The sequence below is a fragment of the Sorex fumeus genome, unplaced genomic scaffold (genome assembly GCF_029834395.1).
Source record: "Sorex fumeus unplaced genomic scaffold, SorFum_2.1 ptg000033l, whole genome shotgun sequence".
Taxonomy (NCBI): domain Eukaryota; kingdom Metazoa; phylum Chordata; class Mammalia; order Eulipotyphla; family Soricidae; genus Sorex; species Sorex fumeus.
Window position 1 is genome coordinate 15,946,172 of NW_026606090.1, and position 26,766 is coordinate 15,972,937.

At 44.1% G+C, this 26,766-nt stretch overlaps 1 protein-coding gene across 1 annotated transcript in view; it reads right to left on the reverse strand.

Annotated features, from left to right (window-relative positions):
* Positions 1–21,725, reverse strand: part of FNTA (farnesyltransferase, CAAX box, alpha) — a 35,057-nt gene extending 13,332 nt beyond the window's left edge. The window contains exons 1-4 of the mRNA XM_056116870.1: positions 21,532–21,725; positions 18,709–18,794; positions 7,878–7,992; positions 288–392 (exon numbers count right to left, since the gene is read on the reverse strand). Coding sequence (XP_055972845.1) covers positions 288–392; positions 7,878–7,992; positions 18,709–18,794; positions 21,532–21,692 — 467 coding nt within the window. The 5' untranslated portion in view covers positions 21,693–21,725. The remainder of the gene's footprint in view (positions 1–287; positions 393–7,877; positions 7,993–18,708; positions 18,795–21,531) is intronic.
* Between the last annotated feature and the right edge of the window lie 5,041 nt (positions 21,726–26,766).

Genomic DNA, 26,766 nt, shown 5'->3' on the forward strand with positions numbered 1-26,766 from the left:
CCAAAAACAAATAAAATTTTCTGACTAGCAGTACAGAATATTTACTCTGGAATTTTAAATGAAGAATAGTAGCTAACAGTAAGTGTTCACTATGGATCAGGGACCATTCTGAGCACAGAACATAAAATGATGTCATCCAACTCTCCTAACAGCCCTGCTACAGCTAACAGCTGGCACAGCACACAGGAGTAAGAGTACAAAAATGAACTCCAGTAGATAATACCACTATCTACTGAAAACTACTATCATTAGCACAGAAATGCAATTTCTTCGCATTTTCATCTTACCAAACTTGATAGTTTTTGGGTTGCTCCTCAATTATTGCAGTAATGTAATTCATTTCCTCATGTAGATCCTTTTGGAGTGACTTTAGAAGAACTCTTCGAAAATGCCTGCAACAACCAGCAAGCACCCAAAGGCATGTCAATCCACCGAAAAGAAATACATCAAACTTACCATAGAGGGAATATCGATTGCCTATATAACCAATAATTTAGCAATTTACAAACACAAACTCTACAATTCTGAGGAAGAAGCAAGCCTTTTGAAGTAAAAATGATAAATGGCAACAAACATTGAGATGAGAAATCAAACATTACTTTTTTATAAAATTAAAAAAAAATTTTTTAATGTATTACCGTGAGGCACAGTTACATTCTTACAAACTTTTGTGCTTACGTTTCAGTCATACAATGATCGAGTACCCATCCCTGCACCAGTGCCCATTCTCCACCACCAGTGTTCCCAGTAGCCCTCTCGTAACTCCCCACCCCCTCTGTGGCAGGCGGATTCCCTTTTGTTCTCTCCTTTTGGGTGTTGTGGTTTGCAATATAGGTATTAAGTGGACATGGTGTTCGGTCCTATAGTCTACTTTCAGCACATATCTCCCATTCTGAGGGAGCCTCCAAGTATCCTTTACTTGGTGGTCCCTTCTCTATCTAAGCTGCCTTTTTCCGTCAGCATGTGAGGCTGGCGTCCAAGCCGTGGAACAATCCTCCTGGTCCTTATTTCTACTATCCTTGGGTGCAATTCTCCCATTCTGTTACTTTATACTCCACAAATGAGTGCAATCTTCCTATGTCTGACCCTCTCTTTCTGACTTATTTCACGTAACATGATACTCTCCATGATTCAACTAAACATTACTTTTAGTTTATACACTCTGGTTCTAGTATTCTATAACTCAAAAATTAGAGACATTTCTTTCCCTGTATGTCCCAGCTTGTATACATTCATATAATCAATTCCACTACACACAACCTCCTAAGTGGTACTTGTAATTGAAGCATGTTTCTCTTTGACTTCTTCACAGGTGGACTCAAATTACTCAAAGCTGTTCCCTAAAAATCTGATTAATCCAAGACCTCTTTCCCATCAACAGCTGCTTGCTCTCTGGAATACACCCATCCATGCCAGAATTATCAGGGGTGGTGCTGGAGGCTACACTGGGCAGTGCTCTGGGAACCATGCAGGGTGTGGGCAAAGCACACACACTGGCACCTGAACTCCCTCTGGCTCCCCACTTCAAAGTTTCCAGCTCAGTATTTAATAAGAAACAAACAGCCCAGAAGCTGCTCTTTAAATCATCCTCAGGACCAGGGAGGTAGTACAGAAGGGAAAGTGCAGACCCAGGTTCTGACCCTGCCCTACCAGGAGTGATTCCTGGCACAACAGAGCCTGAGTTCAGAAGTCAGCCGAGGGTGGTGGAAACTCAAAATAAATAAAAATGTAAAAAATTAAATAAAAATTATCCTTTCAAGTAAAATGCTAAACAGAGGAAATAACAGTTAAAGAAACCTAGGCATCAGAGAACATAAACATGGAAGCAGATTCTTTTGGTGGGTAGGGGATTGGGTCACACACAGCGATGCTCAGAACTGACTCCTGGTTCTGTGCTCGGGATCACTCCTGTGGGGTGTGGCTGATCTTATGTTGTATCAAGGACAGAACCTAGACTGGCCACGGGCCAGACACGCACCTTCCCTGTCACACTGTCTCTCTGGCCGCAAGCACACGGAACCACCCCAGGCTGGACCCCCAATGCCACTTGGCCTTCCAAACACCCCTGTGAGGCCCCAGAAGCGCCCCTACTCTGTCCTTTGGCCAGAGCAGTACTGGTCCCACAGACACTGAGCACCACTTGGAAGGTCACTCCACCAAAAACTTTTAGTTTACAAATGCAAATAAGCTCAGAAAATTAAAAAAAAAAAAGTTAAGGTGCTATATGCTATGTATAGTCAACAATTTTTCAGACGTCTATATTAGTAATATGAAATAACAATACCACACTGCTTCAGCTTCAAATGGTAGTTTAAATACTTACATTTCTCTTCATTCCCTATTAAAACCTCACTAAGATGAAAATAAGGGAATAAAAATGGCACAAGGACCTCTGCCATCCACAGGCCCACCACAGAGCCTCTGCCTGCTCACTCAGCCTCTCACATGCTGGTAACCTCTGGCTGACATCCAGAGCCTTCTAGAAACTAACAGTGGATTCCCTCCCTTCCCCCTAAGTGCCAGCAACCTCCATGCCCACATCCACACTGCAGACCCTCTGCCCACTGTCCCAGCTGCGCTGAACTGGAAAGATTCATCCTGAGTATTGCACACACAAAGCCACGAGACAACTACCAGCTCAACGAGTGGAGATACTTAGCACAGAAATCTCTGCCAGTACCAACCAGCCCGGAACCCCTCAGATAATGACTACACAAATACCATGATGAAGATGTTTAATGAGCTCAAAGAAATGATGGTATAGGTAGTCAGCAAAGCACAAGAAACTATGAGAGCAGAAATAAGGGAAAAAAAAAAAGACAATCAGGTGGGTAAAATAAAAAATTCAGCAGATGTTCTCAGCAGTAGACCTAACAATTAGTGAGTTCTAAGATGAGATGTAAGAAACCTCTAGAGAGCATTAGATGGGGAAAAAGTCTGAAAAGAAATAAAATGTCTATCAGAGGTCTATGGGATGAGCTCAAGAGGAACCATATAAAACTCACTGGTATCCCTGAGGAAGACGTGAATTCAACCAAGAACCACTAATCAAACAAATCACAGATAATCATTTCCGGAGCTAAGGAATGCATGCACCCAGATTTAAGAGTCCTGAGGGCTCCAGGAAAAAGAGACCTAAATAAAAACACACCAAGACATGTTATAATCAGAACGACAAAATCCAAAGAACGACACACACACAATAATGAAAGCAGCAAGATCAAAGACAGACCTTACAGAGAGACTCTCATAAGATTCAGAGAACTATCAAGTGAGACTTGATATACCAGAAGAGAATGGGCAGACATAGTGAAAAGTGCAATGCACACCTCACCAAGAATACTCTATCCAGCTGGATTAGCATCCAGACTCGAAAGAAACACACAAAGCTTCGTGGAAAAACAACAGCTTAGGGAGTTCATAGTCTTGAAACCAGTTTTGCAAGAAGCATTAAAGAAGTCTCTTAAAAGGACAAAACTCACAAACATACATAACTTACACAAAATGGTGGCAGTACATTCCTTCATCTCAATATCGCAGTGTTATTGGCTGAACTCACTAATCAAGGTATAAAGAGTGTTAGGATGGATCAGAAACTGATCCCAACTCTCTACTGCCTACAAGAAACACACCTGAACATTCGAGTAAACACAGGCTCAAAGTCAAAGTCAAAGGCTGGTGCAGAGCCAGGAGTAACCCCTGAGCATTGCTGGGTATGAGCATTGCTGGGTATGACCCAAAAAGTAAAAAATAAACAAATAAAAAGCCAAAGACTGGAAAACAATCTTACAGGCAAACAATTCCCTTAACAAGGTTGAGTAAGGGTAAAACGCAATCTTCACACACTTTCCTCTAAGGAAACTACTGGGATCAATTTTAGTGAATTATTCATAATAGGCAATAAAAAATAATTAGGTCCTGCTTTGGAGGCAGAGTTTGGGGGTTGGAGGTTGGGGTGGAAACATTCGAAATATGGTGGTGGGTATGTATAATGGTGGTGGGATTGGTGTTGGAATATTAAATGTAACAAATTATTGTGAACAACTTAAAAAAAACTTAACAAAAAAACCAAAACAAAACAAACCAACAATGCTGGGTGGCCATACTTACATCACACAACACAGAGTTCAAATTTTCAAGACTACAAACTGGGGCCAGAGTGATAGTACTAAGGATCTGCCTTGAACAGGGCTAAACTGAGTTTGATCCCAGCATCCTATACGGTCCCCAGAACCTGCCAGGAACAATCCCTGAGCACAGAGCCAGGAACAGGCCCTGAGAACTGTTGAGTGCCGGCCCTGAAACAAAACATAAAAGGCTACAGGGACAGGAATGGTCATTTCTGTCCACTGCAAGGGATCAATACGCCAAGAATTCAAACTCTTAAACATATGCACCACCTAAATATTTAAGACAATTGCTAACAGACCAGAAGGAAGATACTGACAATACAATAGTGCCAGGAACTTTGAAATTCCTCTCTCTTCGTGGGACAGATCAACCAGACAAAAATGAATAAGGAGGGGGCTGAAGAGATAGCACAGCGGGTAGGGCGTTTGCCTTGCACGCGGCCAACCCGGGTTCGATTCCCAGCATCCCATATGGTCCCCTGAGCACCGCCAGGAGTAACTCCTGAGTGCAGAGCCAGGAGTAACCCCTGTGCATCGCCAGGTGTGACCCAAAAAGCAAAAAAAAAAAAAAAAGAATAAGGAAACTGCAGCCTTGAAGGAAGACAAGGAAGAGATGGGCCTAACAGAATATATGGGTACTGAACTTCCCCCACAAAAGGTCAGTAAACATTCTTCTCCAGTCCACATTGGAACATTCTACAAGACAGACCACATGCTGAGTCACAAAATAGATCTCCATAAAAATCAGGAAGACAGAAATAGCTTTAAAAATAGAAATTTATCACAAAAAGAAAAGGGGAAAATATTTAAGCTTTTGGAAATTAAGTAAATAAAGATACAGAGTAAGGGAGAAACAGGTGGCCAAAAGGCACAGGCCTGAGCTTACTGGGGAGGGAAGCAGGCACTGTGTGTGCATGTGGGGGGGGGGGAGGGTGTTGGTTGGAACAATGTAAGCATGAAGCTATGATTAGTAGCATTTCTAACCATGTTACGTCAAAAATGGGAGAAAAAAAACTCTAAAAATATGGAGCTAAACACTTTAAAAAAGGCATAAGTCCATAAGGCCAAACAGTAGCAGGGAAGAGGTCCATACACGGGACTGGTAAGCTGACATATGCGGATTAACTCATGAAACCAGCAGTGTGAGTCTGGGTGGTCCGCTGAGGAAAGGCGGCACAGCCAGTTCAGCCCTTTGCCCTGACCATTTGGGACCGTGTGCCCTTCAGCACCACACCTGTGCAAGGCCTGCAACTACTGTGCACAGCCTCTGGTGAGTATCTACAAATGGGTGAGCACCACAGCCAAGGTGAACCCTGGTCATCACAAACGGGGAAGGAAGAGGAGAACGTAAAAATAAACAAAAACCAGAAAGTGCTTAAAATCAAACTACCCACAGAGAGGAAGCTTCAGCAACCAAGAGACATCCAGTAGTCTCCAAACTGTGAGGCAAGAATGGGGCTGAAAACAATATAAAGTCCAGGAAAAGTCCTGAGAAACCAGGACTCTTCCCACCCTAAGCAGAGAGGGCGCATCTCCTGACTCAGTAAAAAGACAAGTGGTTTTATTCCTTGGAAAAATCTGAAGTTGAAAGGAATACATGTACAGTGGAAAGCAGAGGAAAGAACAAAATCAAAGAATTTTAAGCACTAAAGAACAGACTGTGAGAGAACTCCATTCCCCAATGTTTCTCTCCTTGATCCCCAGAACTGTGTAGCAGCTAAGTGTATATTTTTCAGGGAAACAATCAGATAACTCTTTGGAGAAATAAACTATGTAAGAAAGAAGACCTAAAAATACTGAGGTAAGAATCCACACAAAGAGCTCACGTCCTAGTGGAGTCCTTTACCAGAGAAGTTCTGCAAAAGTGTCTCCAATCAGGTTTTATTCTGCTTGCAATATAAATACAAAGAGAGTCAAGGATTGCCAAAAAATTATTTGTATTAAAGCAACCAAAAGACAAGCAGAAAAATGAAAATATAGCACATTCATGAGCTCAGCACCAGGAAGCTATTTAATCAGCAAGAACACTTGGGACCAGAGAGGGAGCCAGTGGCAGAACTCCGGACCAGCATGTTGGGGGTTCTGGGTCCAACCCCTGGCACTCGAGTATTCCAAAAGGAGAGAACAGAGGAAGGAGAAAATACTGTATTTAAAAAAAAAATTTTTTTTTTAAACCCTCAATCAAAAGAAAAGGCTTTGTCAGATTTTTGGGTTTTTTTTGGGGGGGCCATACCCAGTTATCAGCTCAGGGGTTACTCCTGGCCCTGCAAGGGGGACCATATGGGATGTCAGAAATTGAATCCAGGCCAACCGAGTGCAAAGCAAACACTCTACCTGCTGTACTATCACTCCAGCCCCAAAAGTAAAGATTTAATTCGAATTATGGGTCTTCTCAATTAAAGGCAAAAAGAAACAGAAAAAGGTTTATAAATTCTGTTTCTTTTTTTGTTTGTTTGCTTTTTGGGTTATACTCAGCTATGCACAAGGGTTACTCCTGGCTCTGTACTCAGGAATTACTCCTGGCGGTATTCGGGGACCATATGGGATGCTGGAATCAAACCCGGGTTGGATGCATGCAAGGCAAACGCCCTACCTGCTGTGCTATCGCTCCAGCCCTCCAGGTTTATAAATTCTGAAAAAAAGTTATTTTAATCAAGATTCTGTTAATAAAGCTGAGCAGAATTAAATACTTTCACATGTATAAAATCTCAAAAATTATTTCTCTCACAAGTTTTTATGTTTCTTCTACTCAAGGTCTCTACAAGAATAAATTCAGAAAGAGAAACAGGAAAATGTACAAGGAAGCATTTAAAATCAGATGTGCAACACCCAGAATGATGAAGGAAGCAGAAACAGAAGATGAAGGATTCACCTGCTCATGCACGGTCATGATGCATTTCCTGAAGCGCACAGAATCTGGGAGGCGAACATCTGCGTCTGCCTGGCAGCACTCAGGGAGCCATAAGTGGTGCGAGGGGTCAAGCCCAGATGAGGGGAGCCATGGGAAAAGAGGCCTTAACATCCTGTACTATCTCTAGAGCCAAGGATGCAAATACTCATTGTACAAAGAGGGGCTGGAGCGATAGCACAGCGGGCAGGGCGTTTGCCTTGCACGCAGTCAACATGGCTGACACAGGTTCAATTCCCAGCATCCCATATGGTCTCCCGAGCACCGCCAGGAGCAATTCCTGAGTGCATGAGCCAGAAGTAACCCCTGAGCATCGCCGGTGTGACCCAAAAAGCGAAAAAAAGAAAACTACCACTACGATAATATAAATGCTGCAACCTGTGTATTTAGATCAGATTCAAGTGTGAGCCACCAGTGGGACACAACAGCATCAATAGTGTAAGAGGAAATATATTGAAATCATGTGTCAACTGACTCTGAATTAACTAGAAGCTATGATGGAGTCTAAGTCTAAGATGAGAGATAAACTATAAAAATTAAGCCTATTATTTAGAATATTGAGGTTACCCCAACAAAAGCAACTAGAGCTCCTGCGTCTGGAGAAGGGGGCTCTGCTAGAAAACACCCCACAAAGATTACTATTTTCCACTTTTCAGTCTGTAAGTGAATAATAATTCTGATAAAAATAAAGGTTACTCAGTAAGGAAAATGAAAGATACAAACTAAAACGCAAAATTTTAACAGAGGGAATATTTTTTTCCCCTGTATCTTATTTATCATTGAAGAAAAAAACCAGCAGCAAGCTTCCACAGGGAATATTAATGATATATATTACTTACCACACTGTGTAATTGGCTGCATTCAACTCAATAGCATCTCTGGTTAGTTTAAAAGCACGTTCACTTCTTTCATCACGCTGCAGAACAGCCCGGAAATAATCATAAACATCTCTAACTGGAAACAGAGCACATAACTGCATTAGAACTATTTTTGTTTAAAATGAGAACTACAGTGGCCAGGGAGACAGCTCAGATGGCTAGAATGCTTCTCTGGCACGTACCAGGCCCTGGGCTCAATGCCCAGCACTACAGGGATAGTCCAAGTGGGTCTCAGGACTATGGGACATGGGCACCTGAAAACTAGCAAGCTGAGGGGCTGGAGCGATAGAACAGCGGGTAGGGCATTTGCCTTGCACACGGCCTACCTGGGTTCGATCCCCGGCATCCCATATGGTCCCCCAAGCACTGCCAGGAGTAATTCCTGAATGCAGAGCCAGGAGTAACCCCTGAGCATTGCTGGGTATGACCCAAAAAGCAAAAAACCAACCAACCAAACAAACAAAAAACTAGCAGGCTGAGCTTCACCAGGAGTAGGAGCTCAAAGAAAGTCAAATAACCATGTGATAGCCATCTGGACAGTCACCTTAGGGCCTGTTGTGTACAAAAGAGCTTACTGTTCAGTGACTGTGCACGGAGAATAAGCTATATTATATAGCAAAATTAAGCATATACGTTCAAATATATTTTCTCAGTTCTTTTTCTCAAATTTTATTTCCACCATAAATGTTTTGCACCAGTTTTTGGGCCACGGCTGGTAGTGTTCAAGGACTACTCCCAGATCAGTGCTCGAGGCCACTCCGAGTGGTGTGGGGAAACCATGCAGTGCTGGGGACTGAACCTGGACCATTGGGTTGTAAAGTACATGCTCCAGCCCACTGAACTCTCTCTCCATCCCGTGGTCAGATTTTAAACAAAGAATAATCTACACAAATGTAGAAAATCTCCACTCCAAAAAGGCTCACTGAAGTGGGGTAACATCAGGGCCAGAGTCCACCCTTGCTTATAGGAGCCCTAGTGGGAGACCCCAAAATCTCAAGGCACTGAGGAAAGAATGATCCCAAACTAAAAAAAAGTTTACACGCTTAATTTCTGTTCCATTAAACTAAATTTCCACTCCTTCAGCTCCAGAAGCACCCATTAAAACGAACATATACATGTGCAAGAAAATACATGTGGGGCCGGAGCGACAGTACAGCAGGTAGGGCGTTTGCCTTGCATGCAGCTGACCCGGGTTCAATCCCCAGCATCCCATATGGTCCCCTGAGCAATGCTAGGAGTAATTCCTGAGTGCAGAGGCAGAAGTAACCCGAGCATCACCGGGTGACCAAAAAGCCAGAAAGCAAAACAAAACAAAACAAAACAAAAAAACAAAAACCACATCACTGCAATTCTATGTATATGTAAGTATGTTCTAATTCTATCATCCCTTTCGTTTGTTTTTGGGTCATACAATGGGATACTCAGGGGTTACTCCTGTCTCTGCATTCAGGAATTACTCCTGACAGTGCTTGAGGGACCATATGGAGGCCAGGTAACAGGCCCTACCACCACAGGTAGTATCTCCAGGTCCTATCCTCCCACTTCTAAAGACAGATGTGATCACAATACAAGCTATGTTCTGGGCGTCCTGCTCTTTCCACTCATGCTTTATTAGAGGTAGTACACATTAGCAGAAGCCTCATGGAAAAACCACTGGTAACATTTATTAAAAGCGAGACTGACAGGCTAAGCACAAGCACTTGCACAAACACATTGCACATAAATGCTCACTCATCATACTCAGACAGTACCATGATTCATCACATTACTTACAAACTTCTATAAACAATGGATTACATATAGAAAGTTATATAAAATATGTATAAAGGCCTAGGAAAAATCAATTTCAGGATCACCATAAATTACAAACCAAGATGAATTAAAGAATCACACTGCTTCTGAGTGAGAAAATGAAGACCTGAGACTTCATTGACCCAAGGACTCAGCATGTTACTTACACGTATCTACCTATATGAAACCCAGGGAGAATTCAATCCAGCCCAAGCATCTCAGGAAGTGGCCTGGTCCAGCCTTACTCACTTGTCCTGACTCCATAACAAGTCTCGAAATGTGCACACACACACAGCATCACACCAACTTGTGTCAAGACAGACTGGCAGAGGGGCAAGACTCTAGCCCAAGTCAGTACCTAAGCACCATTTTACTCTCTCTAGAACCTGGAATAAGCTATTAATTGGTTTTTCTCTTTCCTCCCATGTATAATAGTAATAACTAATGTACTGAGTGAATTTTATGCAAACAAAATAGAACAGGTGTTCTAGTATAAAAAAATAGAACAGTGTTCACAGTGGCTCTCTGAAGTCTTTGAACATTTGCACAATGTCTTCTTTAATAAGGACACTATCACTTAGACATGTGAGGGCTTGAAACATAGTACAGGGGTTAAGAGTTCAATTCCCAGTACCATAAGGTCCCCAATCACCACCAGAAGGGATTCCTTGAGCAGAGGAAGGAGGAGAACCAGAGTACCACTGGGTACAGCCCAAACCTCTCTCATCAAGGGTAAGTAGCTAGCCTTGCACGCGGCTGACCCAGGTTGGATCACTGGCAACCCAGAGGGTCTCCAGAGCACGGCCAAGTGTAACTCCTGAGTGCAGAGCCAAGAGTAAGCCCTGAGCATTGCTGAGTGTGGGCCCCAACCAAAACACAACAAAACAAAAAACACAAATGAAAAAAAACCCTCTCCTCTCAAAAATTTGACCTCCATTTTGGAGAGGGTCTCTCAATTAACACTCAGGACATCCAGCTCACTGCTTAGGCATATCATTCCAGGGTCTTGGCCTGGTCATATGGGCCAGACACTTGTGCTGGGGTCTGATGGTGCAATGAGGAGGGCCACAGGGGATGGTACGCCTGGTGCTAGCAACAACTGAAGCATATCCCACAGTCCTCTGAGCCAGTTCTTTCACTCGGTTGTTGGGGCCCACACCTGGTGGCACTCTGATCACTCCTGAGTGGAGGACCTGGGGGACCATCTATGGCTGGGACAGAATCTGGGATGGCTGTGTGCATGGCAAGCACCCTACTGCTGTACCATCACCCTGGCCCTGACTTTCAACCTTTCTACACCTGTGATCAAGCAACAGCCTGTGTATCAGTGGTTGAAGACCACTGTGATAAATAACATGAGAGTCCATGAAGATGCCCTTACTCCAATGCCACTGCCCAACCTCTACCTCAAGCGTTGCTGACCATTTTGATGCCTTTCCCTATATTTTTATAAGCATGTAAATACAGTTTTGTCACTACTTTAAATGAAATTGGTATGTTATCCCATTCAATGACTTTGTGCCACTTTTGTGCCAGTCTACAAATATGTAGATGAGTTTCTCTCAACAGCACACACTGCAGATATGGCTCAATCCTTCTTCCCCCAGTCAAGTTCTACCAGCAGGAAAATACCAAAAAGATAAAACGCTAAATGAAATTGGAATTATAAATAAAATTCAATATTCATGAGTTTTTCTACAGTTTTATGTACTGTCTTTAAAAAATTATGAATTCAGGGGTTAAAGATTCAGGGATTACAGAGCATGCCCTGCAGCCTGTGCGCCTGGTCAGAATTCCGGGTACCACCTGGAGATAGTCCTGAGCACAAATCCAGAAACAGCCCCTGAGTAGTGTTAGGTATGGCCCCCAAATGAAACCAAAAAAATTACAATTTAGATACAGGGGTTAGGGCACTAGCATCATATGCTGCTGAACCCAGTTCAATTCCTGGCATTGCATATTGTCCCTTGAGCACTGTCATACATCACTCCTGTTTGGTGGTCGGGGGTGTTCCCTCAAACTACATCTCCCCCCCAAATTATTTTTTAATTTTTAAAAAAAAAATTTTTTTGGGGTCACACTCAGCAATGCTCAGGGGTTACTCTTGGCTTTGTACTTAGGAATTATCCCTGGCAGTGCTCAGGGGACCATATGGGATGCTGGGAATCGAACCCAGGTCGGCTGCATGCAAGGCAAATGCCCTCCCCACTGTGCTATCGCTCCAGCCCCTCCCCCCAAATTATTACTTCTCAATACTGTGAAGAGAAAATGTAATTACAAATTCAGTACACTATGATAGTCAAAATTCTAAACTGTATCATATGCTTTGTATTCAACATTTCTCATACATGTCAACACTATAACAGATTGCACTATAACAGATTAGAATCTCATAAATATATCACTGAATTATATGACAATGACATATTATACCAATTCCAAAAAATTAATTGATATTTAGGCGACTTCCAACACGTTGCTTCCAAAAAATGTTGTGAGTGATATATATATATAGAGAGAGAGAGAGCTGGCTGGTTATGACCAAATACTGTTCTATTTTATTTGTATAAAATTCACTCAGTACGGTTGTTATTATTATTATACATGGGAGAAAAGAGAAAAACCAATGAACAGCTTATCCCAGGTTCTAGAGAGAGTAAAATGGCGCTTAGATTGCAGTCTGTGCTCTTCATCTCTTCATACATGTCTTCTAATGCTGTACATCAGAGAGAATCTATCTATACTTGAGCACAGAAGCAGTCCTTCAAAGCTGTGTGTGTGTGTATGTGTGTGTGTGTGTGAGAGAGAGAGCAAAGGAGGGAGAGGGAGGAAGAGAGAGGGAGAGGGGAGGAGAGGGAGTGAGAGAGGGAGGGAGAGAGGAAGAGAGAGGGAGAGAGGGAGGGAGAGAAAGAGAGGGAGGAGAGGGAGGGAAAGAGGGAGGAGAGGGAGGGAAGGGGAAAGAAAGAGAGAGACAGACAGAGAGAGCGTGAGAGAGCACATTTTCCAGTGTTGCCAGGTTCCAGTGGTCCTGCTTCCTAGAAGGCCCAGTAGGGCCACAGGGGAGGCTCAGTCGGTAGGTGCCAATCTCCTGCCAATCTGGCAGGCAGGAGGAAGAGTAATTCTTGGGGACCAGTGCAGGAGCCAAGCGTGACCCGGGGTCACTGCCATCTTGGATCCTTTGTGCCCTCTCTCTGGCATCCTGCAACCCAACGTGTGCAAGCACGACCAAGTTTGTGCCTCCCAGGGATGAGCACTGCGGAGCACTACAACCAAAATGTATGGCACCTAGTGCACTACTGCAAGGGTAGTGTGCAGCACCTGAGGGGACAAGCAGGCATGCAGCTCCAATACACTGAAAGAACAAAGGAAGGAAAATGGATTGGGTATTAACCTTGCTTTAGGCTTCATCAGCGAACTGCCCTTTCCTCCTCCCTGAGAAGCTTACAGTCCTCTTACAAGCACCCCTAATCCGAGTTTTCTTTAACCTTTCCTTTGTGCTTTACCTCTCCTGTAGCTACTAAGTTCCCTGTCAGGCTTCCTTACTTATAATGTGAAACCTTCTGGTGACTCTGGATTTTCTCTTTCCCCTATAGCCTATTAATTGTTTACTACAGAGCAATGTTCTTCGCTTAAACACAGAAAGACCATTAATGCTACACACCTAATATTCGGGAGTTGACTGACTAAACAAATCTACTCCTGAGCATCTGTCATAATTACTTGACTCAGGCTTCAGTCTGAGTCTGAACAGACTCAGTTCCTAACGCCCCAAAAAGCTGTCCCAGTGAGGGGTTTCAGCCCAGGGCAAGCAGCAAGGCTGGCTCTGGAATGGGACAGCCTAGATATCATAAAGCATGGTCCTGATACAAGCCAGAATGATCTAAAAGACAGGACTCCATGGAGTAGGAAAAGGTAAACCGGTTTGAGGACTTAGTCTGGGATTTACTTAGTCTGGCTTTTAATCTTAGCTCCTGGAGACCAGAGAGCTGTTTTAGAATCTATTTCTCACTGTGTTTATCCAAATAATGGCAAATATTAGTAAGAAGTAAACTGTTTAATATGTACTAGCAGCAAGGGAAACAGAGAAGCAATATAAATGCTCGTCGCACCCTGAGCCAGCTTCTCAGTATAGTCTTCGAAAGTGTCTCCTTGAGTTAATCCCAAGAGAATGGCCTCCTTTGAAATACTTTAGCTCTGTAAATGATCAATCACCCCTACGTGCAGTCCTATACCTTGGACCTCCCCTGTGAGTATGCTATTCAGCTCTGAAATAAACAGGCCATTTTAACCATCACTCCATGGGTCCCCCCTCTCTTTGTTCCTCTGGTTTGGAGGCAGCTCTCAGCCACCAAACATGTTATATCAAGACCCCCACCCCCTTCATCTTTACATCTTATGTTCCTGGGTGGGCACCAAAGCTGCACTCATTTTCCTCATAAAAATGTAACTGGGCATACACAAAATTTACCTTCTGAAATACACGTGCCTACGTGTTTCACAAACAAAAGGGCTTTTTTTTTTATTTTTAATTTTTTTTTTCTATTAGTGAAACACCATGAGGTACAGTTGTAGATTTACAATTTTTTGTGCTTGGGTTTGATTATACAATGATCAGATACCTGTCCCTCCACCAGTGCCCATTTTCCACCACCATGGATAATATCACCCCCATCCTCATCCCCCCACCGCCCCCTGCCTCTGTGGCAGGGCAATCCCCTGTGTTCTCTCTCCCCTTTTGGGTGTTGTGGCCTGCAAAAGAGGCATTGAGTGGCAAACATGTTCAGTCCATAGTCTACTTTCGACATGCATCTCCCCTCCTGGGAGGATCCTCCAAACACCCTTTATTTGGTGTTCCCTTCTCTATCTGAGCTGCCCTTTCCTCTAGAATGCCCGACTGGCCACTAAGCTATGGAGTAATCCTCCTGGTGCTGATCTCAGCTATTCTTGGGTATTAATCTCATATTTTGTTACTTTATATCCCCCAGGTGAATGCAATCTTTCTATGTCTATCCCTCTCTTTCTGACTCATTTCGCTTAGCATGATACTTTCCATGTTGTACCACTTGTATGTAAATTTCATGACTTCATCTTTTCTAACAGCTACATAGTACTCCATTGTGTAGATATACCAAAGTTTCTTTAACCAGTCATCTGTTCTTGGGCATTCAGGTTTCTTCCAGTTTCTGGCTATTGTAAAGAGTGCTGCAATGAACAAACAAGTGCAGATGTCACTTCGACTATACATTTTTGCCTCTCTGGGATATACTCCCAGGAGTGGTATTGCTGGGTCAAATGGGAGATCAATTTCTAATTTTTTGAGAATCGTCCATACTGTTTTCCAAAAGGGCTGAACCAGTCGACATTCCCACCAACAGCGAAGGAGTGTCCCTTTCTCGCCACATCCGCGCCAGCATCGGTTGCTTTTGTTCTTTTGGATGTGGGCCAGTCTCTGAGGTGTGAGATGGTATCTCATTGTGGTTTTGATCTGCATCTCCCTGATGATTAATGATGTAGAGCATTTTCTCATGTGCTTTTTTGCCATTTGGATTTCTTCTTTGAGAAAGTTTCTGTTCATTTCATTGCCCCATTTTTGGATGGGGTTGGATGTTTTCTTCTTGTGGAGTTTAACCAGTATTTTGTATATCCTGGATATCAACCCCTTGTCAGATGTGTATTCGGTGAATATCCTTTCCCATTCTGTAGACTGTCTTTGTATTTTGGTCACTGTTTCTTTGGAGGTGCAGAAGCTTCTTAGTTTAAGATAGTCCCATTTATCTATCTCTGTTTTCACTTGCTCAGTCAGTGGCGTGGCATCTTTGAAGATACCATTAGCTTCAATGTCATGGAGGGTTTTGCCAACTTTGTCTTCAATGTACCTTATGGTTTCTGGTCTGATGTTGAGGTCTTTAATCCATTTTGATCTTACTTTTGTACATGGTGTTAGGCAGAGTTCTGAGCCCATTTTACAAAAGGGCTTTTTATGTCCTAGACTCATTGTCCTTCTCTCTTGAAAGAAAGCCATAAAATGACACATGCCATAGCCATGCCACCAGACCCCACGCCAGGCTGTTTCATTCAGGGCTCCCTGGAGGGGGGGCGGGTGAAACCCCTCCTGGTCCCAAGGGACCCATACCCAGCATCCAAAAACCTCCAGAACTCAACTACTGTCATGCTCATGGCCACTCTCCACACGCTTGGGCCAAGTCTCACCCATGAGTAAATCTATCCCATGCCTCACACCACTCATATTCCAAGAGCAGCGCACCACAGTTGATGGGGTTTAAAGTAGAAGGCAACCAAGTTTAAAGAGAAATATATTTTTACAGATATATGTAACAATATATATCTGTAAAAATGTATAAGCACACAAGGCTCAATCCTTAACATATTAGTAATCTCATATAGAAGGGATTAAATGGCCCCTGGGTGAAATACAACCATCTTCACACTTTCCTTTAAGGAAAGTTTTTTGGAGCATTTTCAGCAAATTTATTCATAATAGATAATAAATTATTTTGGTTCTGCTTGGGGCAAGGGCTGGGGTTTGGGATAGAAACATCCAAACTATGCTGGTGGGAAGGTGTAATCGTGGTGGGACTGGTGTTTGCATATTAAATGTAATCAAATATTGTGAACTATTTTATAAAAATAAAATAAAATTTTAAAAAAGGAATTTATTCCTGATTCATGGTTCATGGGTGCAAAACAGTCTGTACATTTTAATCATTTTTTCATTCAGAATAATGGATCTTATTTAGTAATTAAACTGCCAATGGAATTTTCTCTTCCTTAAACTGTCCATTCTTGTTCCCTTAATCTTTTCCAGGAATTCCTTATAAAGGTGCTGGGCAGTGGATGGTCTCCAAAGCAGAGCTTGGGAGGCCCTTGGCCACTTACACTAGGGAGGCGACAAGTCCCTGCTCTGTCAGAGACTGCTGAGAGCATACCAGCAAGCTACCGAGAGTATCTCAACCACACGGCAAAGCCTGGCAAGCTCCCCGTGGTGTATTTGATATGCCAAACACAGTAACAAGTCTCACAATGGAGACGTTACTGGTGCCCGCTCAAGCAAAACGATGAACAACAGAGGACAGTGCTACAGTGCTGGGCCAGAGCAGAGTCCAGCACTTTTATTCAATATAATTCGTTTTATTTTTGTTTTTCTTAATCAACTGAGCCATACCTAGCATAGGGGACCATATGCAAGGCAGGAATTTAAACCATTATTGCAGCTGGATGCAAAAGTGCCTAGGGCGTTTGCCTTGCATGCTGCCGACCCAGGTTTGATTCCTCTGTCCCTCTCGGAGAGCCCGACAAGCTATGAAGAGTATCCTGCCCTCATGGCAGAGCCTGGCAAGCTTCCTGTGGTGTATTCGATATGCCAAAAACAGTAACAACAAGTCTTACAATGGAGACGTTACTGGTGCCTGCTCAAGAAACTAGATGAACAAAGGGAGGACAGTGCTACAGTGTTCTCAGAATTATATGTAATTTCTTTTCATTCTTTTTATATATGAAAGAGATATAAATTTTCTTATATCCAAACACATAGCCAACTTATTACAAAACCACTTGATTAATACATTTTTTCACATAAATACCAAATGCTTCTTATCACATATTTCATGACCAATTTTCAACTATTCATCAATTTATTTCTGTACCAGCTCTATATGATTTTATCACTACATTTTCATATTTGACAAGGCACACCAATTCCATTCTACTTCCTTTCCAAATATTTCTTTTGTTTTTAGGCCACACGGGCAGTGCTCAGGGTACAGCTGGCTCTGCACTCAGGGATCATTACTGGCAGGGTATGGGGACCATATGGGGTTCCAGGATTGACTCCGAGCAGGCCGTGTGCAGGACAAATGCCCTACCTACCAGCCCCTCTCCAAACATTTCTTGGTATTATTTCAAAATCTGGAAGGAAAAAGAGAAAAAGAATGCCTTCCTCTGCCCTCTCTCCCTTCCCTTCTCTTTCTGTTGCATGGGAATCACACACTCTTGGCTACAGTGGATCTAAGACCACCCAGCTGCTCGGGACCAGGAATACCGAACAACAGTGCCACCAGGGCTACTTGCACGTGGGATGGTGCTGGGACAGAAATGTGGCATGTCTGAATGCTGATACTCTACCACAGAGCTATCCTCGGGTCCCTAAAAACAATTATCAAAGAGGCCCGATCTTGGGTAACAGTTTTAACTGAAAAAAAAAAAAAAAATATATATACAAAAAAATCCTACAAAAGATAGTATTCCCTTTTATTTATTTACCCTTTCCTACAACAATTAACATCTGCATGACCTTCAATTTACAAAGCATTTTCACATTCACTATGAAAGAATACTTTGTCAAAGAAAAGAATCCACTCATTTTACTAACAGTAAATGTATTCTGACTGAGCCTAACACTACATTTCAAATATCCATGCTTCAGCAACTAGTTTATTCTAAATAAAACAGTAACTTATTTTTGTTGCATCTTACATGCAGATTAAATATAAAAAACATAACCACAGGGTAGCAGACAGTATAATGTAATATTCCGTATGCATACTTAGAAAATGTTCATTCTTTGGATAACATAAAACAATCAAAGCTAAACTATGACAGCAAGAGAAACAGCACAACAGGCTGGAGTGCATACTTTGTGTGCAGGAGTCCTGGGTTAGATCCCTGACACCATACAGTCCCCTGGCACCACCTGGAGGGAATCCCACCAAAAGAAAAAAAAAAAATCAAACCCCACAAATGTTGGTTTATCTTTTTTAGAAGATGGGAAAGGATGTCAGGAATCCAACCTAAGGCCATGTATAAACATTTGAAGCATGCACATCCCACTGAGAGACATTGCTGGTCCCAAGAGTAGCTTTTCCTAAGTTAATTAGATATTTATTATTCCAAAGTACAATACCACCCTTGACACACAGTTGTGAATTTTAACTTGGCTACAAAATTGAACTTAATAGAACTTTACCTCTAAAAAGTAACTTACATTTTTCACTATAAATGATCTGGACCACTGGATTAGGGCCATCGTTCTGCGGCACGGGATCTATATCAGCCCATTCTGCTCTGTCTCTGAAATACATGTATTTTTCAATGATTATGTTCAAATACTTAAAAAAAATGTTGTTTTTAAAGATTGCAACAAATACGTTTACATTAGTATGGTATTAGCAATTTGCAACTATCTTCAAGTAATCAAAGCTGGATACTAAGACCAAGCAGTATTACCACCATTTTACGTGTTAAACGTTTACAGTAAAATAAAAATACTTTTATCAGATTAAAATAAATTAATAAATCAGCATCTTTCTAAAGTGTTTATATAAGTGAAAATTTTTTATAGTAGATGAATAATTTTACATCAGAAATAAATGCAATTCACTGGTTTACTAAGAAAATTAATAGTAACATCATTATTAACTAACTGAAGTTAATCAACATTTAAACACTTGAATAAACTATAAACTGGCACTTTAAAATCAAAGTAAACACATTAAGAAGTTACAAAGGTGATCATCAATGAACAGGCTATGAAATCTTAACTCTTTGAGTTGGAATACCTGATTTATCTCTAACTAGATGGGAGGCCTTGACAAAGCTACTTTTCTTCTCTAAACCTGTTTTTTCATTTGTAAAAGAAAAATGATAATAAAACCAAACAAATCACTTAAAACCAAGCACTTAAAATGCACACAAACACACACATATACAGTGAATATACATTAGCATATATGCATATAAATATACTAATACCCAATTATAATTTTTTTGTTCTGTTGAGGGCCACACCTGGTGGTGCTCAGCTCTTACTTCCAGCTCTGTGTTCAGGGGTCATTCCTGGTGGTGTTAGATCTGCAGTGCCAGGGACCAAACCCAGGATGGCCATGCAAGTACCTTGGCTGGTGTACCATTTCTCCAACCTTATGTTTAAATATGTATGTGTGTGCATGCATACACACACACAAACACACAGTACATAACAAATGTAAGAGGAAGCACTCAATCAGTAATACTTGATATTCACGATCACGACCATCCTGTTATTCGTCGATTGCCTCGAGCAGGCCCCAGTAACGTCTCCTTCGTCCTAGCCCTGAGATTTTTTAAAAAGTGCCATATTCAAGGCTCTTTCAGAGTTAGGAGAATGAGACCCATCATTGTTACTGGTATTTGGCATATTGGGTACGCCACAGGGTGTTTGCCAGACTCTGCCCTGTGGGCAGGTTACATTCGGTAGCCTGCCGGTTTCTCTAAAGTAGGAATGAGATAATAAGATGTCAAGCAAATGCTCCCGCCCCTGCTCCCTCCAAGGGGCCCCGGTGAGGACAGCCAGGTGCAGGGGCAGGAGACTGCACTGTTCTTTTCCAGGAGCTGGGTTTTATAGTCTCTGGGTCTTGACTGTTGATGGGATTACACAGCCCCAGGGGGCCAGTTGGTGGGTGTGACCCCTGCCTACTGGAATATTGAGGATCTGGGTGGAGGATGCTCAGCCCCGATCCAAGCAGGATTGGAGATCTTAGCCCCGGGACCTGCATGCCTTTGTTTCTCTGCCAGTACCTTCATGTGTGTGGAGAGTGGTCTCAGCATGGTGGTGGCTGGTTCTGGAGGTCTTTGGCTGCCGGAGCCCTGGTCGGGGTGGGGAGGGAAACTCAACCCGCTCCCCTCCAAGGGGCCCTGGCGAGGACAGCCAGGCACGGGGGCAGGAGACTCTGCCATACTTGATATTATCAATATTCAAATAACATTGCAGTGACGATGGGTGCCAAAAAAGATATCTTGATGCAATCTGCCAGTGTGACCCAATTCGTTTAAAGCACACTGGTACTTTATTATATTCTGCTCACTCACATCTTAGTTCTCTCTATTGATCTGCTTCTGACAGGGCATCCTGACAACCCTGAAACAGTGTTTCCTACAAAAGAGGAACTAGAGAAGCATCTGAGGAATGGGAACAAGAGCTGGGGAAGGGCCCGAGGAGGGGAAGACTGGGACACTGAAGAATGGATTAATAATTTGGAGGTGGCTGAGGAATAAAGCACCACTGGAACCAATGTAAGTCAGTACATTCCATTAACAAAATCTGGAGTAACTTTCCCTTCATTCATAAAATCAAACAAATCTAAAGAACTGGGAAAAACAAGAGCCAAATAAAACCAGACAGACAGACTTCTCAATCTTCTGCAGGTTCAAATGGGCTAGGGAAAAGCTTTAGAGGCAGAGAGCAAAAATTTGGTCGGGAGAGGACTATGCTGACCAAAACTGGGGACAAGAGGCGGGAAAGTTAAGAGTAGCACTCCCCACTGCCTATGACACATGACTCATCTAGTATAGGTGCAACGACGGGGATGGGAACATAGGTCAGATTAAGGAACGAAACCACTCCACCCCTGCACAGAGATGGCACCCTGCCGCTCCCTTTCCAGCCGGGCGACCGCGGGCCACACGGGCCACAGCGAGTCCCTAGAGCGACTGTCTCCCTCCCCCGGCCTCCCGCGGCCACGCACAAGTCCCCAGGCATCACCGACAACCCGCACCGCCTGCCCGCCTGCCCAGGTCCCCACGCAGCGGTAACTCGCCCGGCTCCGAGAGACCACCGACGGCCGGCGGGCAGCAGCGGGACGGGGCCGAGTGACCACCGATGGCCGGCGGGCAGCAGCGGGACGGGGCCGAGTGACCACCGAGCCGGCGGGTCAGCAGGGGCCGGAGCCGAGTGACCACCGACGGCCGGCGGGCAGCCAGCGGGACGGGGCCGAGTGATCACGACGGCCGGCGGGGCGAACGCGGGAGTCGGGCCCTCCGTGGGCGTTACCTGTACAGGACGTAGGTGGGAGAGTCCAGGTCCAGAAAGCCGTCGTCCACGGGGGCCTCCGTCGCGTCCCCGGCCTCGGCCATGTCCGGCGGCTGCGGCTGCGGCGGCGGAGGCGCTGGCTGACCCTGCTCGGCCTCCCCGACGCCCGCGGCCGCCGCCATGCCAGGGCAGGCCCGCCACGCCCCCTTCCGGGCACGCCCTTCCGGGCACGCCCCTTCCGGCGCCGCTTCCGGGTCTCCCTAACACGGAGAAGCGGGCGGGAGCTGTCATTCCGACTCTCGGCCTTCCGCGGGGCAGTTCTTCCGTCAGAGCTGGCCTTGGGAACGCGCTGCTGCGGCTAACCGCCTTGCGCCGTCGGCACGGCCTGGGCAGCGGCCGAGCAGTGCCCACCAGTCCCTCCACCATGGGCACCGGCCGGCCCGTGCCCACCGGGCCCACCGCCCTGGAGCCGGCGCGCTCATCTCTGCAGGACCTTCCTCCTTCTGCGCGCGTTAGTGCTTCCTACTTAGCGTCTGCACCGCAGAATTCAAATCTGGAGGGTTTCTTCTTTATTTTTGGAGATTTTTTTTCTTTTGAAATTTAAGGTCTATCCCAGTATGTGTGTATAGGCTAGGTAATCGTACCTTTAAGCAGTATTTACTGATCATTTATGGCCAGGTTTGCCCAGAGCTGGAAATAGTCTCTACAGTCAAGGACTTTCCTTCCTTTTTTTTTTTTTTTTTTTTTTTGCTTTTTTTGGGTCACACCCGGCGATGCACAGGGGTTACTCCTGGCTCTGCTCTCAGGAATTACCCCTGACAGTGCTCAGGGGACCACCCGGGTAGGCCATGTGCAAGGCAAACGCCCTACCGCTGTTATTGCTCCAGCCCAAAGACTTTACTTTCTTTTAATTTCCTTTTGGACTTGACATTCTAAGTGCTGAATAAGCCACCATAGAGTTTGAACTGTAGGTGTCCAGTGTACATGCCGCCCCAAAATACACTGTTTGGGTATATTGCGCTATTGGTATGTGGAAAACAACAAAAACTGGAAGGTTTCTTTAAGCTCTTTTTCTCTGTCTAAAGATGCATTATCCAAAAGTTTTCATATATACACTCCCTGGCTTTTGGAAAGTTAACGGGGACACCATGCCCAAAATATTGCCAAGATTTCATATCTCCTATTTCTCTCATTCTTAAAAAACAACAACAACAACAACAACAACAAAACCCTGTTCTTTAAGAAGACTGCCTCTTTCCTTTCCCTACTAAAATGATTTAAGTTTACTAATCCATCTCAGTAGATTACTATTATTTGTTTAGGGATTTCCTTAGGTAACTCTGAAAGCTAGATAGAAATTGATTTTTTTCACTCTCTACACTGAGATAAGGTTTCGTTGGGGACTATTTGAACAGACACCCATGTGCCAGGTAGAAAGAAAAATGTTTATTCAGTGCTGTGCCGTGGATTGAACCTCGATAGTACACGTAAGGCAAACATCCTACCATCTTACTAGTGTTCTTGTTTCAGCAACACTGCAAATGTCTGCGAATGAACTGGATGGTGACAAGTTAAAGGAAAAAGTCAGGGTTCATGGTTAAGAATTTTGGATTTGTATGTTGTTTGTGTGTAGTAAAATAGATATAATATAAACCTGTTTTAAGCTATATATTTTTAAGATTCAGGTGCTTTTCTTGGTATTATTATTTGCTTATTTGCAAAGAAAAAGATTTTATGCACTGAAGGATCATATGTAAAATAATTTCTCTTTGTATAATTTTTGTATGACAACAAATACATATATATGTGTATATATATATATAGAATCACCATGAGATAGTTACAAAGCTTTCATTTTTTTCAGTTGTACAATGATCGAACACCCAACCCTCCACCAGTGCACATCTCCCACCACCTATGTCCCCAGTATCACCCGCATCCCACCCTTTCCCCTTCCTCTATGGCAGACAATGTCCCTTATACTCTCTTTTGTATTGCTTGTGATAAATAGCAAAAATGAATTAAAGCCTCATTTTTATTGATTTTTCTATGTCTGGTGAGTTTTTTTTTAACCTCCTAAGATTTTTATTCACTTTTATCACTGTCATCCTGGTGTCCATCGATTTGCTAGAGCAGGTGCCAGTAATGTCTCCATTTGTCCTAGCCCTGAGATTTTTAGCAGCCTCTCTTTACTCGTCCTTCCCAACAGTGCCGCATTGGAGGCTCTTTCAGGGTCAGAGGAATGAGACCCATTATTGTTACTGTTTTTGGCATATCAAATATGCCACGGGGAGCTTGCCAGGCTCTGCTGTGTGGGCAGAATACTCTCGGTAGCTTGCTGGGTTCTCTGAGAGGGAAAACTAGCCTATAGGAGGCTACGCGTTTCTGGGAGCTTTGTTTTGTAGTGTCTGGATCTTGGTCATTGATGAGATTACATGGCACGCTGGGGGCAGTTTGTGGGTGCGACTGACTAGCTACTTACTGGAAAACGGGGAATCTGGGTGGAGGAGGCTCAGTCCCGGGCTTGGAGATCTCAGCCCGGGGTCCTGCACATCTGGGTTCCTCTGCTGGTTCCTTCATGCGTGAGGCTTATCCAAGCATGTGGAAAGTGGCCTTGAGCGTGTGGAGAGAGGCCTTGATCATGGCTGTGGCTGGGTTCCAGAGGTCTTTGGCTGCCCAGGCTCTGCCCAGGGTGGGGAGGGAGATTCATTCCACCCCCCCCACCCCCACCGAGGGGCCCCGGTGAAGACAGCCAGGTGTGGGGGCAGGAGACTCTGCCAAGATTTTTATTACAGTCTTTTATTAATACAGACACTTAAGCAGTATCTATAATATTTTCTGTGTTTTTTTTGTTTGTTTTACTTTGGGGCCACTACCTGGCAATGTCCAGGGCTTACTCCTGACTCTTTGCTCAGGGATCACTCCTGGTAGTGTGTGAGGGACCACCTGGGTGCTGGAAATAGAATCTAGGGTGGTGACATCAGGGGCATATGCCCTACTTGCTGTACTGTTGCTCCGGCCCCCTATATATTTTGATACGAAATCAATGTTCCCTTTCGCAGGATAAAAAACTTTATACTCTTATAGTCCTATTTTATATTTTCCCATTTAAATTTTCTTGGTTTTCTTAACCCTTACTGTTGTTCTGGTGTGAGCCGCGAATGAACAGAGAGAGAGAGTCAACTCAGGATAAGATAGTGAGTTTATTAGAGGCTGGCAAGCTACCCATGGCATATTCAATATGCCAAAAACAGTAACAATAACTGGTCTCATTCCCTTGACCCTAAAAGAGCCTCCAATATGGCAGCAATGGGAAAGACAAGTAAGGAGAGGCTGCTAAAATCTCAGGTCTGGGACGAATGGAGACATTACTGGTGGACGAGAGTATCCCGCCGGGCCCTCCAAGAGGTATCACTGTCACTGTCATCCCGTTGTTCATCAATTTTCTTGAGCAGGCACCAATAACGTCTCCATTTGTCTTAGCCCTGAGATTTTAGCAAGTGCCACATTGGAGGCTCTTTCAGGGTCAGGGGAATGAAAACCATCATTGTTACTGGGTTTTGGCATATTCAATATGCCAATGGGAGCTTGCCAGTCTCTGCCGTGCAGGTAGGATACTCTTGGTAGCTTGCTGGATTCTCCAAGAGTGAGACTTAGACAATAAGAGGTCGTGTGGCCACAAATGTGGCCATGCACTTCTGGGAGCTTGGTTTTATAGTCTCTGTATCTTGGCCATTGATGGGTTTACATGGAACCGGGGGAAGTTGGTGGGTGTAACTGCTAGCTACTGGAAGATGGGGCATCTGGGTGGAGGAGGCCCAGTCCCGATCCAAGCAGGCTTGGAGATCTCAGCCCTGGGTCCCGCACACCTGGGTTCCTCTGCTGGTTCCTTCATGTGTGAGGCTGGGTTCTGGATGTTTTCAGCTGCTGGGGCTCTGCTTGGGGCGGAGAGTGTGTAAACACAAAAAGACAGCAGTGGTCTATCTCTCCCGCTGCCCGTGTTCGGTAGTCTCACTCCGGTTCCCCCACCTCAGGGAGGTCGATGGTGATGGGCAGGCGAAGGAAGGAATGAGGGCCAGGCTGGTTGGTCTTAGTTTCAGTTTATTCCAATCCTCTCTCCATTCACTCGTGTCTCTCCTCTGCCTCGCCCAGCCCACTCATACAGTCTCATTATATCCCCCAGCATGAGGGGTTGGGGTAACAATTACACATAGGATGGTCACAATCAATAGGGGTAGAGTTCTTTCAGGGTTGCCTTCCTGGCCCTCTGGGACTGATGATTCTTATGTTGTTCCTCTTGAATTCATGCCAAACTTCTCTTGAGAGCTGTTCATTTTTTTTTATGTAGGAGTACTGCTATTTGTTCAGCCACTGATTAGCTGATTGAATTGGGCATGAACTCCACCTTACTTTTTTTTTCATAATTTTATTTATTTTTTTCTTCTTATATTTATTTATTGAATAACCCTGGGAAAAGTTACTAAGCTTTCAGGTTTAAGTCTTGGTCATACAATGATCAAACACCTTTCCTTTCACCAGTACTCATTTTTCACCACCAAGAACCCCAGTATACCTCCCTCCCACCCCTCCCAATGCCTGTGAGGCAGATGATTTCTACTTAACTCTTCTCTACATTGATTACATTATTTCGACAAAAGATGCACCATTATTGTTTAGAATTTCCCCCCAACAATCAGAATTGCTGAAAAGGCATTGTGAAATATTTTGTTTTCTATAGCTGGTCATGAGAATCATATAATGTCACGTTTTGGATTTCTGCAAAGAGCCAGATAATTACGAGATTGGTTTCTGTGTGTCTGGTGTTATGGCCGTGCTGGAGAGCCGCTTGTGTGGGGCAACTCGTGACCTCTGTAGGGCGAGAAGGATGAGCCGGTACCGTCCCCCTTCCCATGAGACTACAGTTGCCCCTTCACTGCCGGCTCATACTTGGCTTTCCAATAAGCTCTGAGGTAGTGGTCAACTTGCTGCCAGGGCGGAAAAAGGCGGAAGGGAGCAACACCCTTTCCCTCCCAGGGAGGCATGGCACTATAGTTTAACGCATGGTCCATTTACTTTTCTGCCGTAAGCTGCCAGGCTCTGGACTAAGTCCTTTTGCCTCTGGAGTCATGGCCGTGCCAGAGAGCCACTCGTGGGGGGCAACTTGTGACCTCTGTAGGGTGTGAAGGACAAGCTGGTACTCCCCCCCCCCCCCACCTTCCCATGAGACTGCAGTTGCCCTGTCACTGCTGGCTCATA